Source organism: Protopterus annectens, chromosome 8.part0 (assembly GCF_019279795.1).
Source record: "Protopterus annectens isolate FY-2018-M chromosome 8.part0, PAN1.0, whole genome shotgun sequence".
Lineage (NCBI taxonomy): Eukaryota > Metazoa > Chordata > Ceratodontiformes > Protopteridae > Protopterus > Protopterus annectens.
Window position 1 is genome coordinate 1,853,195,835 of NC_056741.1, and position 15,099 is coordinate 1,853,210,933.

At 40.6% G+C, this 15,099-nt stretch overlaps 2 protein-coding genes across 2 annotated transcripts in view; both read left to right on the forward strand.

The window, feature by feature from the left end:
- Positions 1-11,622, forward strand: part of LOC122809674 (carbohydrate sulfotransferase 5-like) — a 121,294-nt gene extending 109,672 nt beyond the window's left edge. The window contains exon 2 of the mRNA XM_044081343.1: positions 8,989-11,622. Coding sequence (XP_043937278.1) covers positions 8,989-10,181 — 1,193 coding nt within the window. The 3' untranslated portion in view covers positions 10,182-11,622. The remainder of the gene's footprint in view (positions 1-8,988) is intronic.
- Positions 1-15,099, forward strand: part of LOC122809675 (carbohydrate sulfotransferase 5-like) — a 152,379-nt gene that overhangs the window by 109,684 nt on the left and 27,596 nt on the right. The window lies entirely within an intron of this gene.

Below are 15,099 nucleotides of genomic sequence, written 5' to 3' on the forward strand. Positions count from 1 at the left end.
TCCCTTCTATTAAAAATAGCCAAGTACAATTACCACAAACTTCCCAGGAATTGGACCTACTCACTCAGGACAAGGGGCATTTGATTCATTTTGGCCCTAAATATAACTAACTGCCTGGATGATACAATCTTAAAATATTTTTGATACCTATTTTCTAAGAATGTGCATCAGATGCTAAAGGAAGCAAGAAAACCTGCTACTTGAAAATGATAATAAATGAAAAAAAATAGCTTGAACTAAATCAAGATCCAACATCCTTTCATAGCTAGTGTTTCTCTGGTTGCACAGTGCTTGTGTGAGATGCTATTCTCTGGCCTGTCTTACAGGGTTCTTTTGTCAGCCATATAAGCCTTTCCACCATTGGATCCCCCTATTTCAATTCGATGTCACATAAACATTTTTTGAAAGAGGTGTTGCATACCAAACCTCCTAGAAAACAGGTGGCTCCTTCTTGGGATCTTAATTTTGTCTTGGAAAAATTAATGCCTGCTCCATTTGAACCAGCTCATCAGATTGACTTGAGTTTCTTAACACCGGCAACAAGCGTTATTGATTGATCTGACTTCTGCAAGAAGAGTATCTGAGTTGCAATCTCTTATGGCTGGCCAGTCTTCTCATTTTCCATAAAAATTGGGTTTCCTTAAGAATTAATCCTTTATTTATGCCTAAAGTGTTATCCAAGTTTACTTTGGGCCATGCTGTCTATCTCCATCTCTTTTTTCCAGAAACTAAAAAATGAGGGAGAAAGGATACTCCATACCTAGGATGAACATAGACAGCACATGCATTATCTAACAGAACTAAATATTATAGGAACTTGGGTTAGTTGTTCATTTCGTTTGAAGGTAAGAATAGGCCAACTGGTGTCAAAGCAGACTATTTCCATTTTTTTTATACTATTACCTTTTGTTATACCTACCTAACAATGCAATTCTAGGCTAAGTCAAGGCTCATTCTACTAGGCCTTGGCTTCATCTTTGGCTTTTTTTTGGAAAAAAATGGATTCAAGAAGTATTCTGGATGCAGCAACTTGGTCTTTTCTGTATACCTTTACAAAGCACCACAGACAAGATTCAGTCCACCAAGTCTAGGGCAGGCTTTGCTAGGGCCACTCTCCAGGGGCTCCTGGACCCCCATCTTTTCTACTTCTAGGCTTCATATGTTAGAGTCGTCTACCCATATAACTAAGACTACTGCAGCAGTGATCAGTTTGATGAACATAGTATAGTTATGTAAGTAAACTTTATTTATTTACATTTGTTTACCAAGGTAGTGTACTGATCTCAGTGGATCATTTGCAGACAAAGCCTGGGTGAATTGGGTCACATAAGAAATTAAAAAAAATATATTTACTGTTACAAAGATATACTGTAAAAGAAATACATATTTACAGATGCAAAATATGCTACAACATTTAGTTCAAGAAGCAGTTAAAAAGGCAAATCCTGAATGGAAAAATGGAATAATGTTTAGCAGAGCTTTTTGGATAAGCTGTAAACTTAATGACTGAGATGACACATGCTGCAGGGATAGCCTCCTATAATTTTATAGAGAGGCATGAAGACATTAGAAAAGGAAAGCTAGAATAGTTGCAGGGAAGGATGCCATGGGAAGAAGACAGAAATGGAGAGGGGCAGAGGCATGCAGAGGAAAGAGGAGTAAAACAAGAGAAGTGTGATGGATACAAAAATGAAGGAGGAGGTAGGATGAATGAGAGGCAGTAACTGAGGGGATGACAAGATGACATAAGGAAGGATGAAATAGGGATAAATGGGTGTGAGCGAGCTGCAGTGTTTATATAATGTGTCCTGCGTGAGTACAGTTGCACTTTGTTTTGGTGAAGAGATGTTCCTTGAATTGTTGATTGACATCTGAGTACATTTGGATGTATCTTACTATAGCAAGAAACTTACTGTAATAAATTCTTACCAGAAACAAGACATGGCCTTTCATCTGTTGGGGAAAGTAAAGAAAATGTACAGATTTACAAATCTGAGTCTAACTCTAAATTGAATAATCACTGCTGCACCAGCTTTTCCCTCCTTCCAGCTCCCTTATTTTTGTATGGTTTTGTTATAACTTTAGATCTGATGCTGTCAGTTTTCATTCTGTCCTCAACTGTTGGGTCCAGATCCAATCCATTAATCCAACTCAGCTGTTACTAAAGCTTGTGGTAACCAAGAAGCTCTCAAACTTGTCCCTTATCCATAATACACCAGCCCTAAGCTACCTCAGATCTCATTTGCCCCTTTGCATGAAAGAGGTGGTTGACCTCACTCTCGAGCTTTCACAGATAAGTGATAATAGTGATCTTCTAAATTCTTATATGTTCTAATATTTCTTATATTTCTTGTCCCATACATAAATACGGCATTGTATTTCTCCACTTACTATAATTGCAAATTTCTGCTTCTGGTTTCCTTGGTCTATGGTACAATTTTGTACTTCTTGATTTACCTTTGTTGATAATTTTCCTTTCTGCTTTTCTACCTTTCTACACACTCATGTAGCTCTATATTTAACATCACTGTTAATTTTTTTCTGCCTTCTTTCCTTTTAGATAAAAAAACTCTCTTACTTAACTTTCTTGTTTTATAGCTGTTTATGTAATGATAGGAAAAGGTCCTTCTGGGTTTAAGAATTGTATCACGTGCAGGCACAAGCTACTGCTGTCAGATGCCCAATCACTGTACATTTATTGCCTAGGGCTACAGCATCTACAAGAAGACTGTTCAATATGCCATCATTTTAATCCTAGGGCTCTAGTAGGGAGGAAAAATAAACTCATCTTAAAAGGATTGTTACCTCCCTCATTTGGAGAAGCGATATCTGGGGCACAATCCCCCAAACGAAAAACAAAAGAAATGACGTCTTCATCTCAGAGGCCTTCTACTTCATCCACCTCAGTTTTGGAGTCATCTAGTAAAAATCCTAAGTTGTATATGAAAAGATCTCAAAGTTCTTCACCTTTGGATCTAAGGAAGAATAAAGTGATGGATCTGACTATCTTGGATCTGAAGAAAAAGCAGTCCGATCCAACCACCTCATGTCCAGGACCAGGTACTCACCGTCCATTGATCCGGTACCTTCTAGGTTGCGTACACCCTTTATGGAATGACACTGGTCCAAGTCTCCTTCTCTGGCATCGGCTCATTCATCCAGAAATTTGACAGAGGAAGAGATGGAAAGAATGATGTGGACAGTCATCTAAGTGCATATTCAGATGGATGTCTTGTTGGCTCCTAACCCTTGGTTCAGTAGACCCATCCATCATGTATAACTCCACTTCATCCTCCACCTCTGATCCCTTTGGTTGCTACAGAGTCCCTTGATCTGAGACTTCTGGATCTGTGTAGCTCAGATCCAGAGGTAACATTATCTTTGGATATGAAGCTTACTCTGAGTGTTCTGGTTTGGATGACTATCGGAGACAAAAACTTTCCTGTCTGGTCCAAGGTATTGGAGTCAACTCTGAAGTTATCAGAGCCATTTCTGCCCCTCGGAGCCTCAGCACTGGATAGCTTGACTTTGGCTTCCTCCTCAACGAGATTGCTTTTTGAGCAGAGGAGGACAGCAGTCCAGAAGCTTGCCTTCTTGGTGCTGTTGTCCTCTCTCTCTCTTCAAGGTGATTGGCCTTCAAGGTTGTGAAGAGGGTGTTCTGTGCTCTGACAGGGCAGATGGATCAAGCCTCATTGGATCCTCAGCCTTGTACCCTAATGTCTCTGCAATCAGAGCTTTATCATTCTTTCCTACAGAGACACCCAGTCCAAGATCTCTAGGCTTCACAGCAGTGTATTACACTTTTTTCTGCTACCTCCCCAGAACAAACCACTGAGGAGGTTCCCTGGGATGACAAAATGTAAGTGGAAGCACTTGGACTCTCAACAAGAGTCAGTCAGAGAGGATACAGATTTTGATGAAGGTGAAGGGTCCGCACGATCACCTCCAGAAGATGTCTCATTTGGAGTCATACTTAAGATCCTAAAACAGAGAGCTAATTGGATGCCCAACAGCCCTTCACCTGAGGAGTCAGTATTCCTGGATGCTTTTGGTACAGGTCCATCTACCTCCTGGGTTACACCACCCACTGATGAGCTTATTGATTTGGTCTTTCAGCAGGCATGAAAGGAACCTGATAATATTGAATCCATACCCAGAAGACCAGACAAGATTCTGGCACCACCTTTGGGGAAGGAATTGTGGGCTAAAGGGGTGCCCATTGATGCCATGGTCATGGTGGTGGCCACAAGAAAGGAACATCCCAAACAGAGTTCCACTGTTCATCTTCCTAGTAGGGAGTCTAGGACAATGGACAGGTTTGGGATGCATGTCTATGCTTCACTGATCTTCACCCTAAGGTCACTGAATTATTTGGCACACTCTACTAGGTTGCAGATGGATTTGATTAAGGAACTTTCAAATACCCTCTCATGATCCATTTCTGTAGAGGTCCAATCATCTGTGACTTCTCAGTTGGCTACCCTACAATATATTTCAAATTCGTCCATGAGGCTTATTTTGCATGCAGCCAAAGGTGCCTCATGGGGAGCGATTTCAGGGATTTCCATCAGGAGACATATCTGGATGTGCTTATGTAATTTTCTGGAGCCCTTCAAGTCTTCATTCGTCAGTGCTCCTTTTGACCGCACATCGTTGTTTGGCCACAAAATGAAGGACACATTATCCAGGTGTGAAAAGAGTGGAAAGATCTTCTCTGCAGTCAGTATACATTTTTCAACCCATCAAAGATCCTTTTCTAGGAATCAGTGAGGTGGTCAGAAGATGTGGTTCAGACATTCCCAGGGTCGTTTCCAGAACACACATGGAGAAAGTTCCCCTAGGGACAGATGGAGGAACTCTAATGGTTGACACCATCACTGTGGCGGAGGAGGTCTGCAAAACCAGGGTTCCAGAGATTCTTTTCCAGAGAGACCCTATCAGTGCTCCTGAAAGGAGGCCTGATTGTCCAACTATGGAGGCAATTGGGAGTCAATTATCTCTGCACCAAAGAACCTGGCTAGACATAACAAAAGATACTTGGGTGCAGAAGATTATATCCAGAGGCTATATAATACCCTTTTCCTTTCCACCTCCAGTTTCAAGAAATATCCCCAATGTTCCACTGAATCAGAGGGAAGACACAGCAGGTCAAATACAAAAGCTGCTAGAAAAAAAAAGGAGTCATCCAAGAGGTCCTGCTAGACTAGACAGAATCCAGAGCTTACTCAAAGATTTTTAGTGCCAAAGAAAACAGGGGACTGTAGGCCAGTCTTGGATCTTAGCAACTTGAACAAGTCATTTCAGCATATCAAGTTTCAGATGATCACAGTTCAGCCCATTCTCCCCTTTCTGGGCAAGGACAACTGGATGTGCTCAGTAGACCTTTAGGATGCGTACTACCACATAAAGATGAACAGACGATCCAGAAGATATTTACGCTTGTGGCTGGGAGCCAGTCACTACCAGTTCAGAGCTCTGACCTTTGGTCTCACCACATCCCCCAGGGTGTTCACCAAATGCATGGCAGTAGTAGCAGCTCACTTGAGACTGCAGGGATTTCTGGTGTTTCCATATCTACTTGACTGGCTCATTACCACCCCCATTGGGCATCAATAGGTAAGGGCAAGAAATCAGGTTCTTCAGACTTGTTCTCATCTTTGAATAACCATAAACTACAAGTCTCAATTTCAACTAACTCAAATTCTGGAACTCATAGAAGCAGTTTTCAGCTCAAAGTCAATGATAGTTTTACTACCTCCCTCAAGAATACTAACTATCAGATCACAGATCAGGAAAAATATTCTGCAGTGCCAAGATTTCAGCTCACTTGGTCCTTCAAGCTCTAGGATCAATGTCAGTGGCAATAACCTCAGTACATCCAGACAGATTTTGTATGAGGATTCTCCACTGGATGCTAGCAACACAATGATCAATACTTTGCCAACCTATGTCATCTTAGATATGAATCATTCAGACATGCAAGAGAGACCTCAATTGGTGGATTCAATCAGATCATGTTCTGCAAGGTCATTCATTCATGCACACTCAGCTGAAGACCATAATGACCATAAATGCTTCCCAGTTGGGGTGAACTATGGAATTTTTCTGGGGAAAACAGTCCAAGGCAGTTGGTCCCATGTGGAGGCCAACTTGCATATCAATGTCCTAGAGATGAGAGCAGTGCTTTTAGCATTTTAGGCCTTCCAGGATGCCCTCCCTTCAGGGATGATTGCAATTCAAACAGAGAATATGTCATTGGTTTGGTATATCAACAAACAAGGAGGGACCAGATTATACCCCTTGTGTTTAGAAGGAATCAGAATGTGGCAATGGGTGATCTTATCCAATGGCTTTCCCATAGAAATGCACATTCCTGGAAAGTCCAGTGTGATAGCAGACAAAAACTGAGCAAGTACATTCTTCTACCTCACAAGTGGCCTCTCAACAAGAAAATAATAGAAATTATTTTTCGTTGATGGGGCCAGCCTTGCTGTGATCTATTTGCTACTCCCCTAAACAACAAATGAAGCAGCTGGGAATCATGAAAGGATGCTCTACTTTACAGTTGGCCCCCCAGTCTACTTTATACCTATTCACCAATTCCATTAAGTCCAAAATTTCTGCAGAAAGCTGCCAGGTTGAAGAGCAAAGTCATCTTCATTGCATCGTACTGGCTTTGGCAGGTTTGGTTTCCCTTCCTTTGGCCTCACTTACTTCACCAACCTTGGATTCTGGATCTGTTTGCAGACCTCCTGTCTCACCCAACGGGTATTTCAACGCAAAATCTCTATACCAGTAAATGGAAAAGAGTTGTTTACTGGGCACAATAAAATCATGTTGACCCATTTTCAGCTTCAATATATAACATACTCAAGTTTTTAGCTTTACGTTTTAAAGAAGGGGCTAACTCTTCAACCATTAATATTCAGTTAGCAGCAATATCAATTTTTCACATTGGGTTTGAAGGTTCTTCATTAGCCTCTCATAAACTGTGCAGAACTTTCTTGTGAGGCACTCTTCCTTTATGACCCCCGTTTTAGGACTCTACCCCCCACTGGATCTCAGTTTGGTACTGATACACTAATATATTCCCCTTTTCAATCAGCGGCTAAATGTGAGCTTAAGTATCTTACATGGAAAACTATTCTTCTAGTAGCCATTACATCTGCTAGATGAATTTCAGAGAGTCAAGGTCTGTCTTCAAAACCTCCATACTTGATCTTTCACAAAGAGAGAGAGTGACACTGCGGACAGTTGCCTCCTTCCTTTCCAAGGTTATGCCAGAATCTAATATTAATCAGTCCATTAATTTACCAATATTCTTTCCTAATTTTGCAAACAAGGGTGAATACGTGTTACATTTACTAGATGTTCACAGACAATTACGTTTTTACATGAACAGAACAAAAGGGACCAGAAAAAACGACCAATTGTTTCCTTTGCAGAATTGAAAATGAGTAAACCTGTTGCAAAAATAACTTTAGCCAGATGGCTAATTGATTGTATTTCATTTATCTATAACAAACTGGGTATTACCTTGCCAAAACTGGTACAAGCTCATTCAACTAGGTCCATGGCAACTTTTTCAGTCTTTCTATCCAGAGCTTCTCTGCTACTCCCCATAGCTTTATTACTCAGATCTCCAGGAGTAGAGCATCATTTGATTCAACTGTGATCAGGAATATCCTTCCTTAGAGTCCATCTGGGATTGTAAATAACTGGTGACTCTGTCCCAACGGTTGAGGATGGAATCAAAATTGACAACATCAGATAAAGAAGGTATGTATTCACCGTAACATTTCATCTGTGTTGTCCATTTTCATTCTTCCAAGATGTCTTGCCCATCAGTCCTCATCCCTTCTGTTCACAAACTTCTGGCTGAATTAGTTGTTAGGGAAACATCACTTTCCTTTATATTGAGCTCCATATATATTTTTTTCCTTTATGGAGAACATGGAATTTTACATCTCTTAGAGTTATACATGATAACATTCTTTTTTGTGGTAAAGTCAGAAAACAGGATCTGAGGTAGCTTAGGGCTGGTGCATTATGGGCAAGAGACAATCTTGTGAGCTTCTTGGTTACCACAAGCTTTAGTAATGGCAGTCAGATCCATGGATCGGATCTGAACTTAGCAGTTGAGAAAGAATGAAAATAGACAATACAGATGGAACGTTATGGTGAGCATATAACTTATTTTTTCCTACCATGGACCTTTTCAGCATTCTAGCCCCTCCTCTCTCAGTTGGCGTGAAAACTCTAATGGGCTTGGTGTGCAAATCATTTTTCTTCAGCTCAGCTGAAGATGAATAACAGTGTGAGTGCATGGAAGGTGTCCTTGAAGCTTTGGAAGCTGTCCAGCTGCTATATCCTTTGCAGGATATAACCCATATAGCTAAAGCTACTGCAGCAGTGATCATTCAAACATCTTTTATTATGGTGCATTTACTTCAACAGCTGTAATTTCCCCAGTATTCAATCAAATAAGGATGTCAGACCTTCCCAGCCTTATCCATAATGCTAATAGGATCCACAAAGCTCATCAACAGACTCATTCTGTGGCCTGAGGAAGCAACTGTCAAGTTCTTCAGTCACTGATTATTGCAAACCTGGATTGATATGGGCAAGTTCCTCTGATTACTGTCCAACATGTTACTCACTTTTAAATCCCTAAATAAATGCTGCAGCTTCTTTTAAGCTGATCAGGAGAACCATGGTCTTATTAAATTCATACATGAAAGCAGCTCAAGAAACATGTTTTTGGTGGCATACTATTTGCTGTTCTAGGCAGGAAGAAAAGATGCAGTTCATACTAAGAATGCTTAAAAGGCCCTTCTTGATTGTTTTGTACTAGTGTATATACCTGCGTGTATTCCATTCCATTTTCATTTCATAAATGATAAAAAAGAACTTTGAAAAGACAACGTACATTGCTACATCTGAAAAAAAACTTGAAAAATACTGATGGTTTTCTCTATTTTTCTGCAGAGCTTTGCTGCTTTTTGGATATGAACCTGTCATCCTTGTTAAGAGGTGCTTTTATCATCATTTTTACATTTCCAAGTCTGGTGTTAATTTTGCGCTATATAAATACAGAAAACAAGGTGTCTTTGAATAAAGAGAAACAAAATAAAGTACATATCCTGATTCTTTCATCCTGGAGGTCAGGATCTTCATTCATTGGCCAGGTCTTCAGTCAGCATCCTGAAGTGTTTTACATAACGGAGCCCTCCTGGCATGTATGGAATAGGATGTGGAAAAATGATGCCAATATTTTACAACTACCTGTTCGAGATCTGATACGATCTGTGTTTCAGTGTGACATGTCTGTTTATGACTACTATTTACCAGAACAAAAGACAAAATCAAATGTATTCTCATGGCAAACCAGTAGGGCCCTTTGCTCTCCTCCAGCCTGTGGATTTTTCCAGCGTACAGATATAATCAATGATAGGGACTGCAAAAAAATCTGTGGGAAACTTAACTTCAGTACAGTACAGGAAGCTTGCCAGACATATAGCCATATTGCTGTAAAAGAAGTCAGGTTGTTCAGACTGGAATCTATCTATCCACTTATTAATGATCCAGCTTTGAATCTCAGAATAATCCATCTTGTCCGGGACCCAAGAGCTGTCCTTAATTCACGAGAGAAAGCCCTGTGGTCTCTAATCAATGATAATAAAATATTGCTAAATTCTCAGTCAAAATCTTTAGGTAATGATTCCAATTATAAAGTAATGGAGACCATTTGTAGAAGTCAGTTCAGGATTCATAAGACAGCAACTACTGAAGGTCCAAGTTCCTTAAAGAACCGTTACCTCGTGGTCCGTTATGAAGATGTGGCGTTTGATCCACTGGGAAAAGTAAAGGAAATGTACAGATTTACAAACCTGAATCTATCTCCAAAACTGGAATCCTGGATCCATGATATCACACATGGAAGTGAAAAAGACTATACAGAATTTCAGATAACATCACGTGATGCTCAGTCCATTTCCCACTCTTGGAGAAATAAACTTTCTTTCCTGAATGTTACAAAAGTGCAGCAAGTGTGCAAAGAAGCAATGGATTTATTTGGTTATAAGCTAGTAAGTTCTGAAAAAGAACTAAAATCCTTTTCACTAGATTTAGTTAGCCGTGACAAGGCTGTCTCCGTGAAAAACAAACATAGGTTTTGGTAGCTATGTTATTCTGTCACGGACTCAAGTAGGCCGGTTCTATTCACATTACACTGAATGTGGCATTGATATGCAGTATTTGATTACCAGAAAATACTATGTTTCTTCATTAACAAGGCACTGGAGCTCTTCAGTGAAACAGTAGTATTTATCAAACCTTTACCTTTGTAGTTCTGTCTAGAGGTTTCTGAATAACTTTGTTTTATGTAAAAAAGCCTTTAAAATTGTGTTTACCAAGTAAACATTACCAATGTTAGATTTAATTATTTTAGAAATATATCTGTAACACTGAATTTCCTTTTCTTATATTTCAAAAAGAAAAACAGCATTCAGCTGATGTTCTTCTATCTAAAAAGAGAATACCATAATATTAACCTTTTTTTAATGTAACTTCACAGTGTTTACAAACATTGGAAGAAAGGCACATTCATGCTTCCATAAATTCTACATCAACTGAAGCATAAATGTTATTGTAAAACCAAAGTATATTCGTTTTTGAGTTGCCCATCATTATTGTGTACTGTTTTACTGTTGCATGTTTCTGAAAATGCATTTAATGAAGGAATGATGACATTGAGGACGTGTGTGTGTGTGTGTGAAAATGACATATAGTTGAGAAGGGGTGTCTGAAAGACAACTATAACTCAGCATTGTTGAGCTAGTCTTTAAACTGAAGAAACGTCTAACATTACATGTTATTCTGCTAGTTTATCACTTTGGTTTATATTATGATTTTGAAACTCATAGCTGATACTGAAAGAGTAACCAAATGTATGCTAAGAAATTACAAATACGTGAATCTAAAATGAACATATTTTGCCTGTTGTGTGAACCAAATGCTAATTAATTACAGTTAGATTGTTCTCTGATGTGAAACCCATCAGAATCAGATTTAGAATAAGATTTTCACTATTTTTGCCCACTTTATAAAAACCTCAAGGAAAAATATCAACCATTAACACACCTGACAAAGTCTTAAGACCGTTAAAGCAAAAGAGAAGGCTATGAATGTTGTGCGTCAGTATGTGACATACCAATGTAATACAGTGTGGCTTTTTTTCAATGTTAGTGATGTAAGTTAGCAGGTCAAAGATATCCATGTAGATTAATAACAGATTTAGTGCAAGGGTACCAGATCAGATGAGTTTAACCATGTGATTGCAAAGTCTCTGCTTTCCTACTGTTAAATGTTGTCCTGCTATAATTAACATAAAACAAGTACATGTGTTCTTTGGATGAGGCTTCTGAAATCCTATTACTTACATGCAGACTTATTGAGTGTATAGTGACGTTTAATGGTCTGAAGCACATCTGAACAAGTGTAGCACTTCTTTAAGCTTTTAAAGATAAATGTTTATGTAGACCTGCATTATTTTTACCTGACCTGATGCATTTTCATTCCAATGCATCATAATAAATATAAGTGGAAAGCAAGAAAACTGAAAATTTGAAATGCTTTAAATCTTTTCTTTTTAGCATGATCTTAAATTAGATTATCTGAAAACGAAACCGTTATTGCTCAAGTTATTAAAATCACTGATCATTAGTAAATGATACAACCATATTGATTGCAGTGTCTAATCTCCTGTGTTTCAGTGACCTGTAGATAAGAACGCAGTTGTTTCCTTCACAAATAGATTAATGATAAATGTACTCTGGAAATGATGGGTGCATCTTCAATGTTTTGATTGTACAGCCTGTATGTATTATGGAATTTTACGTTTTGTGTCATTTTGATTAGCATGTTCTTTACAAGCAGTGGTAGCTCAGGTTTTGCAGTACTGTAGAATACTAGAAACAACTTATTATTTTGCCAGGATTAAATAAGAATAATGTGCCTGATTTAAAAAAAATCACTTTCACAGCTATGTAAATGCAAAATAATACAGATGAGATAGGGAAATGCAGCATGAAGTAGAGTACTTATGCATTAGGAGTGACATTGTGTGATGAATTCAGACTAATTAGGGAATTTGCTGATGAAAGCTCAACAAGCCATGTAATGACCAGCACTGCAATATAGTGGTCATTTGACCTCATGAACCTAGTTGCATTCATGTATCATGTATGTGATAATGTGTCTTCACATGCGCTATGAAGTGCTAGTACAAGCACAGCTGAAACCTCTGATAAGGGATATACAGAAAGATGTCCTTCAAGGATGCATCTGCAGTCATAACATGTGGGTTGTCCTGCCTCAGGCAGCCCTTCGGTCGGCCGGATTCCAAAGTCTGGGTCTGGCCTCGGCTGATGTCGCACTTCACCTGACGTCATAGCTCCTGGGGTATAAAGGCATCAGCCAACGCCATTTTCCTCAGTCTTTCTTGCCGTACGGTGCCCGAAGCAGAAGCTGTTCGCAAGTGCCGGTCGGTCAGATCCAGAAATTTCAGCTACCAAAGACTTCTAAAAAAGCTAAGTACCCCGTTGGGTACTCTTTCTTGCCTCAGCCGATGTCAGACAAAGTAAATAATTGTTTAACTTGTGGGAAACAAATATCTCATAAGGATTTCCACTCTTACTGCCTTCCTTGCTTAGGCCCAGACCACGACGTATCAGCTTGTTTAGCCTGTGCTTCCTTCAACCGACGGACACTTAGACGTCGGTCGGAGTTTGCTGAAGAGTTTTTTGGTCCTGCTTTTGCATATAAAATGCCGTCGGAGACTCCGACTACATATTTAGCCAAAAAATACAAGGAAAAGGACCGACTGAAACCACGGTTAGGCCTACCGCGAGTGTCTCGGTTTCGGCTGAAACCGAGTCCTCGGTTCTTCCTTCGGCTGAAAGCATGCCTCTGACTACCGAGGCCTCACAGGTGCCAGCTGAGTCGGCTACAGAAATTCATTCCGAAGAAGCAGGCACACAGGAATTGTCCGACACCATTCCGTTGGACATCTCTTCTCCTGCACGTGGGGCAGCTAGACCCCCTGCTTCTATGTCTATTAAGGCCTTCTCCAGGGCTAAGGCAGCTAAACTTTCCAAGGCCTTACCTACTAAAGCTCCCTCTCACAGGCCTTCCTCCAGTTCTCAGATTCTTAGCCTTGCTGAGGACCTTATTTCTCTGATCAGGGGGTCCCAACCTCACCCAGACAGGGCCTAACAACCTCCTCCTGAAAAAAGGCCTAGGACTGAACCCCCTGAGCCTCTCTCCTCTGACTATTCCTCGGATGGATCAGAGTTATCAGACCATCAGGAAGGACCATACTCACCTTATGAGGATTCGGATGCAGAAGACTCCATTCCTTCTGCCTCCCCCCCAGAAGAATTTTCATTCGGGGAAACACTACACTCAATGAGGGAACACTTTCAGTGGCAGGGTCAGGATTTTTCTGATTCAAGGAAAAGGCTAAGGTCTTTTTTACACTTACCACAGCATAGGCCTTTAGCCATACCACCTGTACTATCAGTTGTTGATGATGCATACAATGATGCCAGTTCTGCCCCTGATTCTCTTCCCCCGGCCCCTGCCAAACCTGACAGATACTACAGGGTCCCGGATTCTCACTTCCACTTGTATAAGGCCCATGCTGCAGACCCAGAAACCATTTCTCAGGGCCCTAAGGGTGTTGCAGCTGCCTCTGCCAAAAACCCCCTACCCTCTGAAAGAGAATCAAGAGCATTAGAGAGATGGGGTAAAAAGGTTTATACATCTGCTACTCTTTCTGCCAGGGCTTTAAACTGTCAATTTCACATGATACAGTACCAGGAATCTTTGTTAGATCAGCTGAGTAAAAAGCTTTCCTCTCCTGAACCTTTAGACCGTAAGTCACTTCAGGATTTGGTACACAACTCACAGCAGGTTAGTAATCATTTCTTAAAATGTGGCTATGATGCACTGGAGGCTTCATTTAGATCAGCTATGACTGGAGCAGTGAGTCGAAGGCATGCCTGGCTAAAAGAGCAATCCTTGCCAGACCATGTTAAGTCAAAACTCCTAGATGCTCCTATGGAGAAACAAAGTTTATTTGGCTCCCCTGCACAGGAGGTTCTCAAGAAAGTGGAAGAAAAAGCAAAATCTGTGCAAACAGTCAAGGATTTCCTACAGGTCCAACCTCCCAGGTTCAGCAGAAATTGGCCTTCAAAGAATTGGTCCTTTCCAGACACCTCCAGAGCACAGAGAGGCAGAAATAGATGCCCAAGAGGCAGAGGTCAATCAAGGGGTGCCTACAGGGGCCGTCAGTGGCAACCTGACAACCAGAGGAGTGCCGCCACAGCTACGACTGCAACCACTTCCACAGGACAGACACAATGACTTGGCTCTGATTCCGCCTACCAGGGCACAACTGGAAGCACCTTTGGGCGGAAAGTTAGCTTTATTTTCAAAAAACTGGCATTACATTACAGGAGACAAATAGACTTTGCAAACAATAGACAAAGGCTACAGGTTTCATTTCCACACTTTACCAAAAAAGAGAGGAATGCCAAACCTTCCATCAAGCCAGAAGTCAGAGGCTCTAAAACAAATCACCAACTTACTAAGGATGAGAGCAATAGAAAAGGTACCATCTATGGAACAAGGCCAAGGATTTTACTCCAGACTATTCCTGGTGCCAAGAAAAGAAACTCAATGGAGGCCTATTCTCGACTTGTCCGCACTGAACACATATCTTATTGTACCAAAATTCAAGATGCTGACCCTACAGCAACTTCTTCCCATGTTGGGCAAGGAGTCTTGGCTGGTGACTCTAGATCTCAAGGAGGCATACCTGCACGTCCCCATATGACCAGATTGCAGAAGACACCTCAGATTTCTTGCAGGATCAGAGCATTATCAATTCTCATCATTGCCCTTTGGCTTATCTACTGCGCCCAGAGTATTCACGAAATGCCTGGCATCAGTAATTGCACATTGCAGGCTTCAGGGAATCCAAATCTACCCATACCTGGACAACTGCCTAATACACGCGGACAACAAGACAAAAAT